This window comes from Leptinotarsa decemlineata, unplaced genomic scaffold (genome assembly GCF_025532065.1).
Source record: "Leptinotarsa decemlineata unplaced genomic scaffold, Ldec_3_MD MMD2_tig00026328_RagTag_RagTag, whole genome shotgun sequence".
In the NCBI taxonomy this organism is placed as follows: Eukaryota; Metazoa; Arthropoda; class Insecta; order Coleoptera; family Chrysomelidae; genus Leptinotarsa; species Leptinotarsa decemlineata.
In genome coordinates this window covers 16012315-16030599 of record NW_027412688.1, presented here as the reverse complement: position 1 = coordinate 16030599, position 18285 = coordinate 16012315, and the positions used below count along the sequence as shown (strand labels likewise).

At 33.4% G+C, this 18285-nt stretch overlaps 1 protein-coding gene across 2 annotated transcripts in view; it reads left to right on the top strand.

Moving 5' to 3' along the window:
* Window positions 1-4554: 4554 nt before the first annotated feature.
* LOC111505269 (lachesin) overlaps window positions 4555-18285 on the top strand; it is a 624335-nt gene continuing 610604 nt past the window's right edge. Inside the window, exon 1 of one of the 2 annotated variants that reach the window (XM_074181993.1) lies at window positions 4555-4851. Coding sequence is in view for 1 of the 2 variants with exons in the window: in XM_074181992.1 (XP_074038093.1) it covers window positions 4872-4937 (66 nt within the window). In the remaining variant the exon portion in view is untranslated. Of the gene's footprint in view, window positions 4938-18285 lie in introns of both variants that reach the window. The other variant, XM_074181992.1, reaches the window with a different exon arrangement.

Here is an 18285-nt window from a genome sequence, read left to right as displayed (position 1 = left end):
TTTCCTGCATTTAATTATTAAAAACCGAATGTGGTAGGCCGGTGACGTCACAGGCCTACCCTCAATTCTTGTTCAATTGACCAATATCAACAATATAAATAATCAACATTGCCAAATCGTAAAATTTACGGAGCCTATAATGTATAATGTATATATGAGTGTATTCTCCACATGGAATAAAATGTACACAAAAAATCATGTTTGGAAATAAGTTCTATATCTGAAGTCAGTACACAAAGTCGAAATATCACAAAATATTTACCTAAACTATGATTTCATGCATCATTTATTAATATACAGTTATGACAATCAAAAAATGTAGCAAATTGGATTAGAAAATCATCTCAAATATTCAATTTATTCTACAATCCTCCATGTGTACAACTGCAATTTATTAATAAAAAAATCCCAGTTACATATATCTTTCTAATATTGCTACTAAATACAAGCGTTATAGGCTCGCTTGGGTAATCTTGGGTAATCTTCCAAAACTTGAGAGGAAGGTTGAATGAGGTCAACTATAGACAGAATTGATTGTACTCAAACTGATCCAAGGAAAGCTTCTGAGGTAATATATAAAATAAAATGAAAAGCATTTGATTTTTTTTCAAAAAATATTAATTCATTTTGTTTCATACTTCCAGCAACAGTATTAACTCCAGACAATACTTTCTGTGGAGAATACTTGAAGTTGAAATAAAAAACTGGGTCATTAAATTCAATATTTTTGTTCCCCTTTTATTTATAGTCACTTTTCAAATGATTTCTATGAAGTCTTGAAAGAGTAGAAAGATTGTAGTTTTTTCTTTTCAATACTTATACCCAATTTTTTCCCTCAACTTTTTTCCTTTGGGAACCTAAAGTATTTCTATGAAATAACTCAACTATAAACCAATGCGCTTCCTGTTTTCTTGTGTCTTTCCGCACAATTGAAATCAGCACAAGAATGCACCATATTAATATTCAAATATATCTCTAAAACACTTTTGAGACACACACAAACTATACTCGTAAAAAAAGAATCGTTCCTACGCGAGCTATCAGCTAGGAAAAAGTTGAAACTCAATGTTGCAAAAACAAGCAGAATGGATCATATATGATATACATTTTCAATGCCGAATAAACCAGTAAATTGTGATATGGGTTCATTCATTACTTTTGAAAAATGAATCCAGCAAAAAATAAATATACAATAATAAGATTGCTCGAATACACGAATCAAGCATAAAAATGAACAATAATATTTGCCTTGATAACTGATATTGTAGAAGTTATATCTAAATATGATTCTAAATAGATTTTAACGAGCTGTGTTTTCAAATGGTTTCGAATGCTCATGAACCCTAATAAAATAACTCAATTATGCATTCATGCCACCCACCAAAAATTAGAAATTCAACGTTACTGGTATATCAGCCATATCTTTGGTCATATTGTCAGCCAGCGCCCTCTGTATTATATGCTATAATGTGCTCTTTCTAATATCAATGGTTTCCACACATAACTTCGTATTTTCATTAAAATAATTTCAAAATGAATGTTGAGCCTAGTTTTGTTAAAGCTGACTCCGACAATTTACAGAAAGTCGATTTTGAAATGATCGATGAATTTTACTTGAAAAATTTGCAAAACTTTGGTACCGAAATGAAGAATGAAAAAAATCTAAACGGTGGGTGGTATATTTAGTAGGTTCTTTTTATTTATATGAAATTCATTTCAGACTTTGTCTTTTATCGACAGAATAAGAAAGAAATCCATAGATCTCTCAGAGTTTCGTTTTTTGGAACACTAAAAAACTTTTTGTCTGGTATGGATGATCTGCTTTCACAACTACGTATAAAAGACATTTCAACCATTTTGGTGGTAGTGATGGTAAAATTCAATCCAAAAATGACCTGAAAAAATATTTTTCGGGATGTATATTAATGACACGGTATATACAGTAAAATAGGCATCCGCCGAGACCTACCTTCCACAAAAAAACTTCTTCAATTAGATAATTGTAACGGTCGCATTCACACTGAGTTGACAACAATAACAACAAAAATGGCGTCTGTCAAATTGGATCATCAGATCTGTAATTGGATATTAAAAACCAATAGAACTCCACCCTAGACACGATCAATTTCATTGGTCAACAGACACGCGGCTTATTTAAATTCTTGCTTTTCGAATTGTTTTTTTCCTGCAAATATAAAGAAATCTTGGGACCGATTAGGCTTGATGAGTATAATATACACTCGATCAGTCTATGAGCAAAACAGTATCATTTTCCGTAGCATGAAACAAGCCCATTTCATTCCATGCTAATTGATGGGTGCTTTGCGAGGTCTCGAACACGAAGCTGTTGAATATTCAATTTTTTTTTGGGATACATTTTTCATATGAAAGTGTGGTTGAGTAAAATATTCTATGGTGGAAAGCTTATTGACTCAAAGACCCAATACATTCTTAGGGCGACCAAAGGCATCATGTTTTCAAGAATTCCAATGACAAAAGTATTATTTTTATTATTATTATTTATTTATTTTTTCATAAGGTTGCGCAGTGAGTCACGAATGACAGTCTTCTACATTTGTTCGGCTGAGATTTTTGCGTTATTGAGGCAAGTCGGCATCATCTTGCGAGTACGAGAATAGTCACACAGGTACCCGACCTAACAAAGAAATTTGACAAAAATGTATTTATTTTTCAACATGATCTTTTTGCAGCTTCGTATACTTTTTCCAGTGACGTTCAATAAGTTCGATGCCGTTTAGTTTTTATACCTAATAAGAACTGTCTTGCTCCTCAAAATAGCCGACATCACTTCTTTATCGTTGACCACTGTGCAATTTTTTCAGTTTAGGAACAGAAAATAATTTAAAAATGCTAAATCTAGTGAACAGGATGCATGAGGTAGCAAGTTTATTTTGATTGGCTGCCTGGTTTTGCCGTGTTCTTCTTTGGTTATAATCTCCAAACCGTGAAAGCCTACATTCCTATAAGTCATTCTTTGATTTTTAATTTTATTTTTCTTAGCCGAATGCGGTCGTTTTGGTTTATTTCTTCACTCAAACGTTGCAATAAGTTCACATGATACTCGCCGCTGATAGTTTTACCTTTATTGAGATACTCAATGAAAATTTTCAAACGTGCATCCCAAAAACACGATACCATGACCTTGCCTGCAGATAAAACGGTCTTCGCTTTTTTTGGAGCTGGTTCTGCCTTCTGAGTACATTGTTTTGATTATTATTTTGTCCCAGATGTGAGGTGATGGACCCAAGTTTCATCCATAGTTATGAAATGACGTAAGAATTCTGCTTTGCACACAGCTTTCTTATGTCCCAGTTTTCAGATAATATAAGTACGATGTACTTTACTTTTTGAAATGCTTACTAAGTCTGCTAGCTCGCGCACTTTCAGTCAACGATCGTTCAGTACCGATTTGTGGATTTTCTTTACCACTTCTGAAATCGTCACCTCATTTGATCGACTACTGTGGTCTTGGCATCTTGTACGGCCTCGTTTAAACTGTGCCACCCAATATTTTACTGTTGTAAATAAAGGAGCAGATTCACTTAGAGTGGAATCCATAGAATCCAGTTCGGCTTTCATATTGGTTGTGCTGAGGTCTTCCAAATAGAATTATTGTACTAGAAAAGGATGAAATTTTCTCTATTTCCACAAATTTACTGAAAACCTTTGCTATTGATAGCTGCCAAAAGAATACTTAACAACGCAGCTTCTTCAAACTTGAAATATAAGTATGCTTTTTAGATCGTGTACTTTCTAAAACAGTGACAATGAGCTATCGCCATCTCTAGGTCAGGCCGGGTACTTCTGGGACCACACTGGTAGAGAAGGCATCGTTACACCAAAGAGTCCAATAATTAAAACAACCATCTTGACATGGTGGTCTGAATATAGTCTTTGACGTTCGAAGAGAAAATCTCAATATTTCATCCGTTTTTCTTCTTATTTTCGAACGGCATTCGTCTCGCCAGGAACTGAAAACTATACGACAAATACCGTCTTGCTCTGATAGTCGAGAAGAACTAAGTACATCAGGCTTATTAGCTTACATGAGCCTAAGGGTGAGGAATGCATAGTTCCAATAAATTTGGCACTTATCGTTTGCCACAATGGATTCAAATACCCCGGAGGACAACAAAAGTGTCCCGTCAATACTGTAAAAGTTCCGTAGGTGATAATAAAGTACTCTCCCGAAATTTTCAAATCCTAATATTTTATTGTTATTATTACGTCAACACCACCTATTCAGATGCTAACAGTTAGTCTACTCCAATTTATAATAATTATATAACTCAGTTCAAGCTACTCTTTCTATGTGAGAATCATATCTTAGAAGAGTTATGAATGAATAACATTTATGAAAAATTTGTATTTTTGAAAAACTATAATCAAACAAGGTATCTGTTGAAGTAGATTTATTCGAATGATCCAAATTACTGAAAGAATGAAATGATCAAACCTTTCGTGTACAAATACCTTGTCATATAAGTCAACATGTGAAAGAACATCAAACATTTCTATCAAAGTTGCCGTGAGTTATGGAACAAAACAAAGTAGTTCCTTCATGTCAACACAAGCAAATTCGATTTTATTCTTTCGTTTTTAACGTTCAAAAAAGTAACTAGTTGCTCTGTCTATTACCAAATAAGTAGTCTATTTCTTTCCTTGATATTCTGATTCTGTTATGATTGTATCCGTAGTGAATATCAAAACTCGAAATAACAATATCGGTATAGATTGGTTTGTTTTAGAATTCTGAAAACTGTGTGTTGAAAAAGTGAGTGGTTATGTTGTGTACCTGTCGTCGCGTTATCTGAGAGGACCACTATCTAGGTAGTTCTAATACTAGTTTTATGTGTTCAAGTCATAATGATAGAATGTTTTTTCACGAGGTGAACCGTGGAAGAAATGCGAGTCAGGTACGATTGATAGGGAAGCGCAGAAGAGCTTCACATTTTCATTATTTGTTTCTTGGAATTTAATCTTGGAATTTCGAATTGAAAGTTGAAATTTCCAGATTGAAGTCATAATATCGAGTAAGTGATGACATATTATTTCTCGTGACAAAATGAGTGCTTCAAAAGAGTGCTTTAGACAACCAGCACTCATACTGCTAAATGTGTACAATGTCACAAATGTCAATTAACAATTCATATATAATTCATACGTCATTAAATGTCGTCGAAAGGGAGTTGAGGGTATAAAACCAAATTGAAAAAAATCGTGAATGTGTGTTTTTATCTAATGATGCAGATGGATTTTTTATCTTCGAAATATAAAAATAAATATTGAAAGTGGGAAAGAAAGTTTTTGGCTTTCTAGTACTCCATCTTGAAAACAAAAGAAAAAGTGGGAATCTTCCAAAGAAAGGAAGGAAGCAATTTCAAAAGTAGCAACTCCATACATAGATGTGTAGATCATGCAAAGAAGTAACTTTCAGACACGAATTGGAAGAAAAAGCCCTCCTGAAACATTGCATTACACGGAAGAAAAATTCATTTCTTTTTTTATTTTTCTTTCGTGTAATTCAATGTTTATAAGAAAGTAGATGTTTTAGAAAGACTTTTTCTTTCGGTTTGTGTCTGAAAGTAACTTCTTTGCATGATTTACACATATATGTATAGAGTTACTACTTTTAAAAATGGTTGCTTGCTTCCTTTCTTTGGAAGATTCCCACTTTTTCTTCTGCATAAAGATAGAGTAGTGAAAAGCCAAAAACTTTCTTTTCCAAAAATTATTCACTCCTAAAAATGTAACCCTTTCAATATAAATATTGAAAGTATTTATATATTATATGAATAGATGCTTTCGCAGCCGGAGACATGAATAAATTGAACAGAATCTGGGCTGGAAGGCCGTGGTCAAAAGGTATTAAAAATACTTAACGTTTCGTCTGCCATTGAGGCGGATTATACATTTTTTGTGACAGAAACTCAAAACTCAACAGACTTATCTAGAAAGTTCAGTCTTTCAACAACAATATGAAAGTTTACATAACATTTTGTAATTCTTCAGATTGTGAAAGGAAAAATACCCAATGTCAAAAAAATCTAATTTTTTTTCACGAAAATCGAAAAAATGAAAAATGTTTAACAATTTCTATTTTATTTTCTCCATAAATTTCTCTAGCGAACGACTTTCATATGTCTATTTTGTTACAACACGGAAGAATGCTGTGAATTTCATGCGTTTCGTTATTGTGGAATCTGGCAATTGATACATATTATTAATTTCTCACTGATTTTGTTTGATAATAATAATAATGAATCTGTATTTTTGAGTAGAAAAGCATAAGTGTATGAATAACTACAGTTAGTGATAAAAACGTCATAATCAGTATATAAACAAACAAATCAGTTTAAAAAATAATTCTCAGATAATAGATATAATTGTAAGTTACAAATATAAAAGGAAACAAACTAAAATACATAAAAAATTGAATTATGAAAATTCTTATGAACGACCGAAACTAAATGAAAGCAGATACACAAAAACACATTTGAAAAACGTTGTTGATAGATTCATGACATGAATTCATTATTACTGTAACAGTTTTTTTCAATAAGTAACGCCTTGAGCCTGCATTTGAAAATATCAATATTTGGAGATTTTTGGATAGAGTTATCAAGGTGGTTAAAAGTTTGCATTCCAAATATAAATGATTTTTTTGGTATAGGTTAGTTCTGTGCAAATTGGGCACAAGAAGATTTCTGGATCTAGTGGCATACTGATGATCTGTTCTATTGAAATATTTATTTTTATATTTGTATACATATATACAGAATTCATAGAGATACAAGTCTTTCACACTTAAAATCTTTAGTCGCTTGAAGGACCCTCAACATGATTGCCTCTACTTCAGTCCTGCCACTTTCCACAATTCGGAACAGCTTAATCAATAGAGAATCGGCTGAAGTGTATTGAAGGGCAAACTGAAAATTCCACCCCGAAAAGTAATTGCGAAATATAAACCACTGAAGGGTTCAATTACTCAGTAACCTGTTGTATCAATTGTCTATAGATTGAAAAAACAGTTGAAAGAAACTAAACTTTAAGTACTTACGAGGAGATTTCTTTGGTTGTCGAAGTTTTGGAAAACAACTCTTTTCCATTTTCAAAACCCAAATTTCACTTTAGAATTGTATGGATTGTAGATAGTTATATTTCTGTCCACATACGTCAAAAGAATTGAATGTCTAGATGTCATGTGCGATAGTCTACATGATTACACACACAGGATGTTCATTTGAGAATTCGATTGAGGTTCATATTTTCGTTTTCAACCTCTGGTCTCAACAATGGCAACAAGGTCGGTCCATTACCACAAAGCTACCTGGAACACACTTGTTACCTGTTGAAAGAACATATACTGATTTATCAAGTTTTCCAATTCTTTCATGAGTTTCTTTGGTGATTAATTTAGTTTCACTCTTACAGCGTGATCAGCAGATGATTTCGGAATATGCTTTGTTATCCACATTCCTGTTATCTGTCTTCTCCTTATATATTCATGATGTTAATTTTTTCTCAAGGTATGTTTTAAACAGGTTTAGGTTAATTGGAATAACAGATACCCAAAGATGAAAAAAAAAATGTTTCTATTGATAAATATGGATAATAAAACTCCGATATTGCTGATGTATCATTTTATTATTGCAGTTGTTTTGAATTTTTTATGAAATTGTAATGAAACAATAAAAATAAAAGATATGAACTGAGTAAAAATCAACATTAAAAAAAAAAGATATCATGTTCAATTTGCAACACATAACTGATAAGGCCTCTTCTTTCTAATCCTTACTTATATCCATTCTCCTAGATGAAAAGCAACATTTTGGAAATTCGTTTGGAGAAGTTTGATTTACTCAAATTTGTATTCAATGTTTTGGTATGAACTTGAAAATCATTCAAAATTACTGCAATAGTGAAATAGTATCTCGCATTGATATCAAATTGCGAAATTTTATATTCATTTCAGTAATTGACCTAATATATTATTTCTCAATATATTGATTCCCAACTGAAATAGCTTCAGGAATAGATATTTCCAAGTGAAATAACCAGTTTTTCACCTCAGTATTTTCGAAAGTCGGATACTGCAAATGACACTAGGTACAGAAAATATTAGAAGAAAATCACAGCAGATTTCGCGAAATGCATTAAAAAATTCATGACTTCGAAACTACAAAGAATCGAAAAAAACATGGAATCTAAAACTAGAATTCTCTTACATGAATTTGTGTTTTGTTTAAAGTTATTGTTCGCATCAACCTGTATATTCAAACTGGAAAAATATATTTATTTGAAGGTGATTGACAATGTTTCATAATGAATTTCATTAGTTCAGACTTTTATTGTCTAATATTATGAAGATTGATTTGAAATCTCTATAATAACCAATACAAATGAAAAATTGAAATAATTGCTGGAAGTAACAATTATATTAGGCAAAAAAACCCTGAATTGAAATTACAGTGAATTGAAATACAAGTAAAAGATAGAACAAAAAATTAAAAAAAATTAAGCGATTTCAAGCCAAGTTACTTCAGGACGTTTCGATTTTTCATATCCACAATCGTCTTCCGGTGATGACTGGACTAATTCCTCCGAGAGATGTCTATTTACGGGTCATTCGAGTACTTTCACTTAACTCCTATTTCCGCTTGACTAGTTCAGCGGAAGATGAACGTTCGGCGGTAGTTTTTTTGCTTAATTTAATTGTTATTTCCAGCTATTCTTTATTATATTAGACAATGGAAGTCCAAACTAATGAAATTCCAAAAAAAATATGTTTGGTTTTTTATAACACCCCTGTTTTAGAGTTGTTTTACTAATGTACAAGATACATATGTTCTATATATCAATTAATTACTGGGAGTTGAGTGATAAAATAGATCAATAGACCACCAATAGACTACCAATATTTTCTTCGAAATGTAACACATTCATTTTAGGAGTTTCATTTCTAGAATTCGAGGTGTCTATGAATTGAATTAACTTTTTCGATGATTTTTTTTCCAATTTCGTCTCAAATATTTGATGGTTTCCAACTTTTATCTCATTTTGAAAAGATTTATCTGAAATATCATTGCAGTGTTTTGAGAAATGTAAATATTGTCTATCCCAAATCTTTCTCATCTTTCCTTATTGAATAATAGAACGTAACAGATCGAAATGTTTTTAAATATAATATAGTGGAAGGTAACAATTGATTCAATGTGAGCATTAGTGCTCACATTGAAAATGCTTTGGGCACTATTTGTAACTTCCTACGTCACTGGTTTCAATTGCTCAACGGAGCGCAGACTGTTACCGACCAGCCATCATCTTTGCTTCATTGCTCTTGAGATATAAATTATCTTTGCATCCACATTGATAACAAATGAAGTTCTGTACAGGGTCGTGGTTGGTTCGCATAACCTCATTTCATTCCGAATAAAATAATTAAAAGAAACGTAGAAACTCTTTTCATATTTTCTATAATTGTCATTACTTCTTACTGAAATTTTCATTTGAGAGTTTGTATATTTCAAAATGAAAATAAATTCAGAATAATCTGCATAATAATGCTCATTTCCATTTCTGGTATTCGGTATCAGACTAAAATATTGGTAATATAAGTGTTTGTAGCATCAGAGCAAAAATATATTTTCATCTTGGCAGATCAACATTTTCAACAAAAAATACAATATAGTGACCATTTATATTCAATAGTCATTGAGTATTTTTGTTAATTCATCCATTTCAAGGTTGGAGATGTAAAACCGTTTTGAAACTCTCAAGTTGACCGTTTTCTCTGTTTTATTGGTGACTCCACCCCAGTGTGAGTTGGTCTACAGTGACAAGTGTTGAAGAAGTGTACAGTTTTTTTGACAATTTTTGTAGATGGCGTACAAATAAGAGCTTTCAATTTGATGACAATTTGATGACCTTATTGCATTTCTGTGTAAAAATAAAAAACCGACATGCGCCCTTGCCTACGCAAATCAAGGGCTAGTCATTCCAACGGGGTACTTGTACCGCTTTCTTGATATAAATAAAGAATCGAGTGAGAAAACGGTACATTGGAGATGCAGGAATTTGGGTAAATCTATATTACTTCTTCGTTATTCTTTGGCATCTATCGTAGTAGTCCGTAGTAGACGATTTACCAACAGGGAATTGGTCAATAAGATAGACATTTCTAGAATAAATGAGTATATTCAGTCAGTTTTCAATAAATATTCCCAACTATTTCTACTAATGTTACAAAAAATATATAATAATCATGTGAATTGCTAGAATATTGAATCATAATTCATCCATTGAATACACGTTGTAGATACTTGAGAAACAAGAAATAACAATTCAGGTGAAAAAGTCTTCCATAAGCATAATTGTCAGATCATTCTACGACATTCCATTATTATTTAGACTATTATATCTCTTTCAATTCCATGTTTAGAGTACATTGATGAGAAAAATTGACATATTTGATTAAATGTTCAAAATTAGCTCTTTTGGGGAGATTTCTTCTTTCCACTCCTCAATGATTGTTTTAGTGACGAATATATATTTTTTCAAACGGCGATACTAACAGACAAAATTGCCGTTATTGAAGTGACACCAACCCTCACGTTTTCCGGGAAACACATACTCAATATTGAGAAACCATATTGTATTGTATTGTATTGATCAAAATTCAACAGGGGAACTGTATTTGAATATGCTGGAAACTACTGTTGACCCTCTCATCACTGAAATCGTCGAAGCGAATCCTAATGAATTCGTTATGGATATTGTAATCCAACAAGATGGAGCATCACCACATTACTTCAGACATGTAAGGAACTATTTGGAAAATACTTTTCCCGGTCGTTGGATTGGCCATCGAGGTCCTACAGAATGGCCAGCCCGGTCGCCAGATTTGACACCTTTGGACTTTTTTTATGGGGCTATTTGAAGCAAAAGGTGTAAGAAACTGAACCTTCTCCAATTTTGAATATACGGCAGAGAATAATAAATATTTGTATAGATATTGACGTTACTCTGTTCGAAAATGTTCGGCGTGAAATATCGGATAGGCTGTTCATATGTCAATAAGTTCAAGGCAACCATTTCGAGCATATTCTGAACCAACCGCAAACTTATTACCTCATATGATGTAATTAAATGTCAATGTATTCAGGCAATTATTAAAAGTTTCGCAATTTTGTAGTAGTTGAAGATATTGACATTATATTCTAGGATTGGAAAGCATTTGTCAGGAGCTTCAAAAAATGTGTCATAAGACCCCCTTTCTATTCAATTTTTTTTTCCAGATGGCGCCCAGTCGTCATCTTGAAAGTTTCATCTTTCAATTTTACTTCAAAATGAAGTATTCATGCATTGATTTCATTCATGCTTTTGAGGAGGACACATTTTAGATGTATTTTTCTACCTGTGCCTTTAACCCCCTAGCGAGGGTGAGTAATAACCCTAAAATTTTAAATGGAAAGTGGGGTCGAGTGATATATCATTTGAAAGGGCACAAAACTATCTTTTCAATAATATCTAATTTGTTGTCTTCCACTCAAACATGTAGGTATTATGAAGAAACACAACTACAACCCACTTCTTTGAATTGTGTAATTGACTTAGTAGAATCCTACTTCAGCAAGTGCTAAAAATGTGACCCATTTGTTTCCATACAATAATACAGATTTTGTTTAAATCTATTCCTACCATTCTGTAGCATATCAGGTGTTATACTTCTGCACTCTGCTGTAATTCGTTGGCGAAGATCTTCTGTGGACTCGGGCTGCGTAGCAAAACATTTATTTCTCAAGTGTCTCCAAAGGAAAAAGTCCAAAGGCGATAAATCAGGTGACCTGGCAGGCCATTCGATGGGGCCTCTCTTTCCAATCCACCATCCAGGAAACCGGTCATCTAAAAACTCTCTTACCGGAGCAACATAGTGAGGAGGTGCTCTATCTTGCTGGAAGTGAAGCCGATCATCATTATGATTTTGGTCATTTTCAATTATTTCTGTTATGAGAGGATCAATTGTATCTTCAAGCATGTTCAGGTAGACCTCACCAGTTAAATTCCCAGGAATAAAAAGTGGCCCTACGATATGACTACCTAATATGCCACACCAGACATTGATCTTTTGAGGGTACTGGGTATGGACCTCTCGGAATAAGTGTGGGTTACTGTCATTCCAGTAACAGCAATCATGCCTATTCACAGCTCCATTCAAAAAAAATGTACTCTCATCGAAAAAGCACGTGTTGATTGATAGGTGCGGATCATCAATTAGTAGCTGGCTCGGTTGTTCACAAAATTGCAGCCTTCTATCAGGATCATCTTCATTGAGTTCCTGTACTAATTTAATTTTGTACGGATGAAATTTATAGGCTTTTAATATCCGTATTATGGACGAACGGGAGACACCTGAGGCTGCAGCAAGCTGACGGGCACTTTGAGTATGATCCAATACAACATGTCCCAAAACAGCGACTTCCACTGCTTATTTCTGATCGGTTTTCGTGGCTGGTGTTTCACATTACAGACAGATCCGGTATCGACAAACTTTTGGACTAACTTGGCAACGTACGAATCATTCACATTTTTCCCGGGATGACTGTTATTGAAGAGGCGAGCAGTAAGTCTAGCACAACTATTATGTTGATAATAAAGTTGAACAATTTCAACTCGTTCAATGGAATGAACTATTTTTACAGTAAAGTTGAAATAATTTCAAAAGCATCCGAACTGAATCAATGAACGTTTGCCTAAATTATTTTTGTTGTTTGCCTAAATTTATCTGCTGTTGTTATTTGAACCAAAAAACGCACGAGAGAAATTGAGGAATTTAGTAGTGATGAAAATGCCGTTTTTTCCGCATTTTCATTAACACCAAAAATATCGAGTAAATCTTCTTGCTTTTTTTATAACTATTCAAGTAAATACAACAAATTAGGTATCATTGGAAAGAGAATTTTGTGCCCTTTCAAATGTATATCACTCGACCCCATTTTCCATTTGAAATATTAGGGTTGTTACTCACTCTCGCTAGGGGTTGAAGGCCCAAGTAGAAAAATACATTTAAAATGTTTCCCCCTCAAAAGCAAAATTGACTTGTCTGAGCATTTTTGCGTTAAGTTACAAAAAAAGGAGAAAAGCAAGGTGCATACTTTTCGTTGGACCACTCGATATGTTCATTCCACAATGTTTTCAGCTTTCCTTTAGACAATATTTCATATTTGTTTTACGTGAATATACTTTTTAGCTATTCTAGTTTCTTTCTACGTCAAATATTTTTCTGTTTAATTTTTTTAGGTCTTAAAGACTAGTTCTCAAAAAAAATCTAATTTATTATCTATTTCAGCTACGTAACAAACTTATTGATGACATTCAGAGAGAAACAAATACTTGCTGAGAGGCTGTGGTCGAATTGAACGTTAACTACCAAACGTTTCGTCTGCTATTGTGGCCGACATCATCAGTGGTATGTGCATTTACTGCTAGGACGGAAATTACTACTTGGTGCATGTTTTTATACTAAATTGGCTAGCGAAAGCAATTATTTGTTCCAATATAGGATTTATCAGTCTAAGAACAGTTGAGTCAAAACATATGTCTGATATTAGATCACGAATACTTGGTTCTTTTGGTTATTGTTCCACTAGCGATGAATACTGCAGTAAATTACAGAAACGAATTTCGTCCAGTGGCCAATGTCAAAGCTTGGAAGTGTCGTTTATCATTGATATTGTGAATTGACTTTTTATCAATCCCATAAAAAGCGTCATCATTAGACGAGGTGTCATTGCCAATCTTTGAGGTACTCAGAAACAGTTCCGATATTGATTTTTCAAAAACTTTTTCATTTCATTTGTAATAAGAAACCTCTTTAGAGGTTTTCTATATTGTTTGAACAATAACATTTTTGTGTGATTGTTTTTCGAATTCCTCATTTATTAATTGGTATAAGTGGTTTTTGATGGTTATAATAATGTAATTTGAGCGTGTGAAAGAAGTCGTAAATGTATTAGTCGAATAATCATTTGCGGGACATATGTTCCTAGAGAAAAACGTGTAGGACACAGCTGCAATGGCATCAACTGGACTGTTTCTGCAGTGGTTATTTTTTGCCCACTCAATCCTTCGAGTAGAATCAGATCATCATTTTTCTATTTTGGAACTCATTCAGTATGTTTTTTGCTGCATCTCCTGTCGAAGGTAACTGAGTTTTATATCATTTTGAGATATATATATTCAATCAACAATTCAATGCTGCAGCACTTGTAATGTACTGTTGGGAACCTTTGGTGTAGCAATGAATATTACTGGAGTTTTATTCCAACACCATACCGTTATTTCAACATCTCGACACGTGTTTCGATCACCAGGTGATCATCTTGAAGAGGAAGAATACACATTCAAAGTTTAACACCTCGACACGTGTTTCGATCACCAAATGATCTTCTTCAAGAGGAAGATTAAACATTTAAAATTCAATCTTCTTCTGGCAGATGATCACTTGGTGATCGAAACACGTGTCGAGGTGTTAAAATAATGGTTTGGTGTTGGGATAGAACTCCAGTAATATTCAATTCGATACCGTATATAGAACCAGCATATTAATAGAAATCAAAATTGATAACCATGAATACCCGCGTAATTGTTTGTGTATGAATATATGCGACTCTGTCTGTAAATGGCCTAACAATAAATAATAATAATAATAATAATAATAATAAATCACTCTGATTGTTGTCAGTACCTAACTACTGGTTTCAACATTCAGAATAAATTTGTTAAGTTGTCGGTAGTTTTGGCACCGTTTATTTCGAGAATACAATTGATACATTCATTGAAATGTACTTTTTCACTTGTTTTTTTCAACCATGCGAGTTCATTTATGGAATGATTTTTTTCCTTATGAATGCGAATATTACACCCACCGAATGCATGAACGAAGAAGAGGTAATCTATTGTAATTGTCGGATGAAGAAGTTGCAAGAAAAGTCGTTGCAAGGAATTATTTCTGAATGGTTTGAAAAAAATAATATATCATCAAGTGCTGTAGCTTTCGAAATCACTAATACATCAATATTTTCTGCTACAACAAGTACATCATGTAGAGATGATTTCACAATTGAATGATCCGCATCAACTATTTATATTTTTATGTTTTTTTTGGATTTATATTCAGCTGTATTTGCAGGCATGCATTCTTATGATCGCTTGGTGTATAACTTCTACGATTTCTATCAGATGCTTCAATTTATTCATTATTGTATCAATAAATTACTATCATCATGTGAAATAAGAAATGAATTTTCCTGTTTTTATACTTACCACTTGTATTTGTAACTAACGTTACTGTAGTTTATTCCTGCAATGACATTTTCAAACGAATACAATAAACTCTGCAGCAATGATAGTTATAAATACAAGTTTTCATTAATATATCTATCAAAAACAACTTTAACGTTGGTGCTATAATTGTCAAGTGAGTATCTAAGCTACTGTTTCAAAACCTAATAATTTGTGAAGAATTTTTCTACAAAAATCGCGCAAATATTTTTCGAATAATGGTAATTGATAATTCTTTCTTCGCTTGATAATGTTTCTGCTTTCAAATAATAAAGAGAATTAACTATGAAAAATTGTCAGGAAACATCAAACCAACCTTTTTAAAAAGTGTTACACTTGGAGGAGATATTGAAATCTTAGAAATGGGAGTAAGTAGAAACTTCAAAAGGAAGATTTATTAAAATTCGAAGTCAGTTTCACAAAATATGCGCATAATTTTACGAGCCAACTATATACGGAATTCAAACGTGATTAAAAAAAATCAATTTGTCAACCTATACGTTCTCTCTAGAGCTTGGTATATTGCAAAAGGATGTCAGTTACCCAATGATAAAGTCAAAAAATCAATCTTTCAACAGGAAATTATTCATGTAATGGTCATCTATATAGAGACAGCCGGGACCAACTATCTGTTTAAAAGAAATCTGTTTTTCCGTTAACCAGCTTTCGCACCCCTACGAACGACAACTCTCGAAAGTCTAACTTGTGCGAGCTAAGGACTAACGAGGTCTTACCTTTTAACGTGTGATTCCTAACACGGGTTGGACGATAGCAAGTGTTGGTCGCTGGTTCAGCCTGGGGCTGGAACCAGCGACCAACACGGCGGTCGATTTGAATGAGCACCCACGTCGAACCGACCGGCTATTGTCACCATTTAAACATAGAATTCTGAATTTTATAAATTTTGAACTCAACGCGAAATAACTATTTGTTAAAACCCTCCAAAATTTTTAGGCTAACTGTCAAAATAAAATTTCTTTCAAATCATGTTCAATCTTCATGTTATATGGCAATACAAATAGTCAGGTACAGGGTGAGCCAAATTGGACACTTTCAAAGGGAAACCTCTGTTTTCAAACTAGATAGATGAAAACTGATGACTATGTCTGAGGGAAAAATTTTATGAAAAACCTGTCAAAAATTCATGGAAATCCATGGAAACATTTTCAAAACACTTCGTTATGTGGATCAAGTAGGCTTTGGACGATGAGAATTATGAAAAATGGGATATGAAAGTCAGTTTTATACAAACCGGGAAAAATGCAAGCAAGCAAATGCAAGCAAATACAGCAAGCAATTGGTATCACGAGAGGTATCCAGAAAGGAAACAACCTTTCAGAGACTTGTTCGCAAGATTGCGACACAACCTAATTGATGGTGGTCAATTAGGAAAAAAAAAACCCAAAATTATATGAATCAATTGGGGATAAGGAGTTGGAAGGAATAGTCGTTTCAGAAGCTGTTGAAAGTAATCCTAACACGTCAACGCGAAATTTCGAAATTCCAACAGGTCTACCAAGAACTTACGTAAGGAGGATTTTGAACAAACACAAATTCAAGCCATATAGGACCAGAAGAGTTAATTAACTCAGACCAGGAAATTTTGAACCCCGCATGGCTTTTTGCCAGTAGTTCCTGGAAAGTTGTTACCAATTGCATGATTTTTCGCTAAATCGTATTTGAACGTACGAAGCTTATGTAAGCAGTACCGGCATTTTCAACTGCTACAATTTCTATACACAACAAATTTTCCTCATTTTATTGTGGAGCAGAGAATTCAAGGAAAATTTTGATTCAGTGTGTGGGCAGGTGTTTTCAAGGGTAAAATTATCGGCCCGTTCATTTATAATGGCAATCTCACATCTCAGAAGTATTAAGCAAAATATAGCAAAATATTGAACCCCGTGTTGATGAATTGTCACTGATGTAGCTCAGAAAAATATATTATTAACAAGAGGGGGCTGCAACACTGCTGCAAATTTTGATAATAATTGGAGGGCCAACCAGGGACATCACCGTTGGCCGGCCAGATCACCGGAACCAACGCCTATGGACTTTTATCTCTGGGGAAGCTTGGAAGATTCTATTTTCGAATTGCCTACCAATCCTAGATACGAATTAGAAGCGGCAGTGATGCAAAGTTTTCCTTCTCTCTCTTCTCTTCTCTCTCTCTCTCTTCAGAAGGAAGAAAGATACAAATGTTTAGCATCAGATATACAGTGCAGTATTATATAACAATTTGAAAGGTTCCAAAAATTTGTCATGTTTGGTAGATAAAATTCAAAGAAGTAGTTGACTATATTGCGAGTTTCTCAAAAAAAATCTTCTGAAGAATGTCACCTCGTGATAATACATTAAGATACCTGTTATTACTGTGAACTGATAATAAAGTATGTATTGAAACAAACATTTGGATCCAGTAATTTATTCGTTATTGAGCCTAGTATCATCAATGAAACTCATGGCTGGTCGAAACATCGTTGTCTCATATTGGATTACAAATGCTTTGTTTTTTTTTGTTCTCTGGTTTCACTACTATCATCAGTGTCTTCGCGTTATTGCTACTGTGAGATATACTAAAATATTTTTCATATGAGGGCCTGAGAAATCAAATTCATCAGTTGATTTAAGTGTAAATCACAATTTTTTTTCCATTTCTTTTTCAAGCATATTCTCAATTTAGAATGTCTGCTGTGTTTTTTTTCACAAAGTAAATGGATTATGATGGAAAAGGTCCTTAGAAAAAACTGCAGCAAAACTCGTAGTGTTGAGAACTACGAAGACTGAAGGCTGATACAAAACAAATATGAATTCTACTCAGGACTTTCTAGGAATTTCGAAGGTACTTTCTTGGAGTCTATGTTCCAACAATATATAGGCTAAGAACGTTTGAAATTTCATTTTCTGTGAGAATGTTAACAG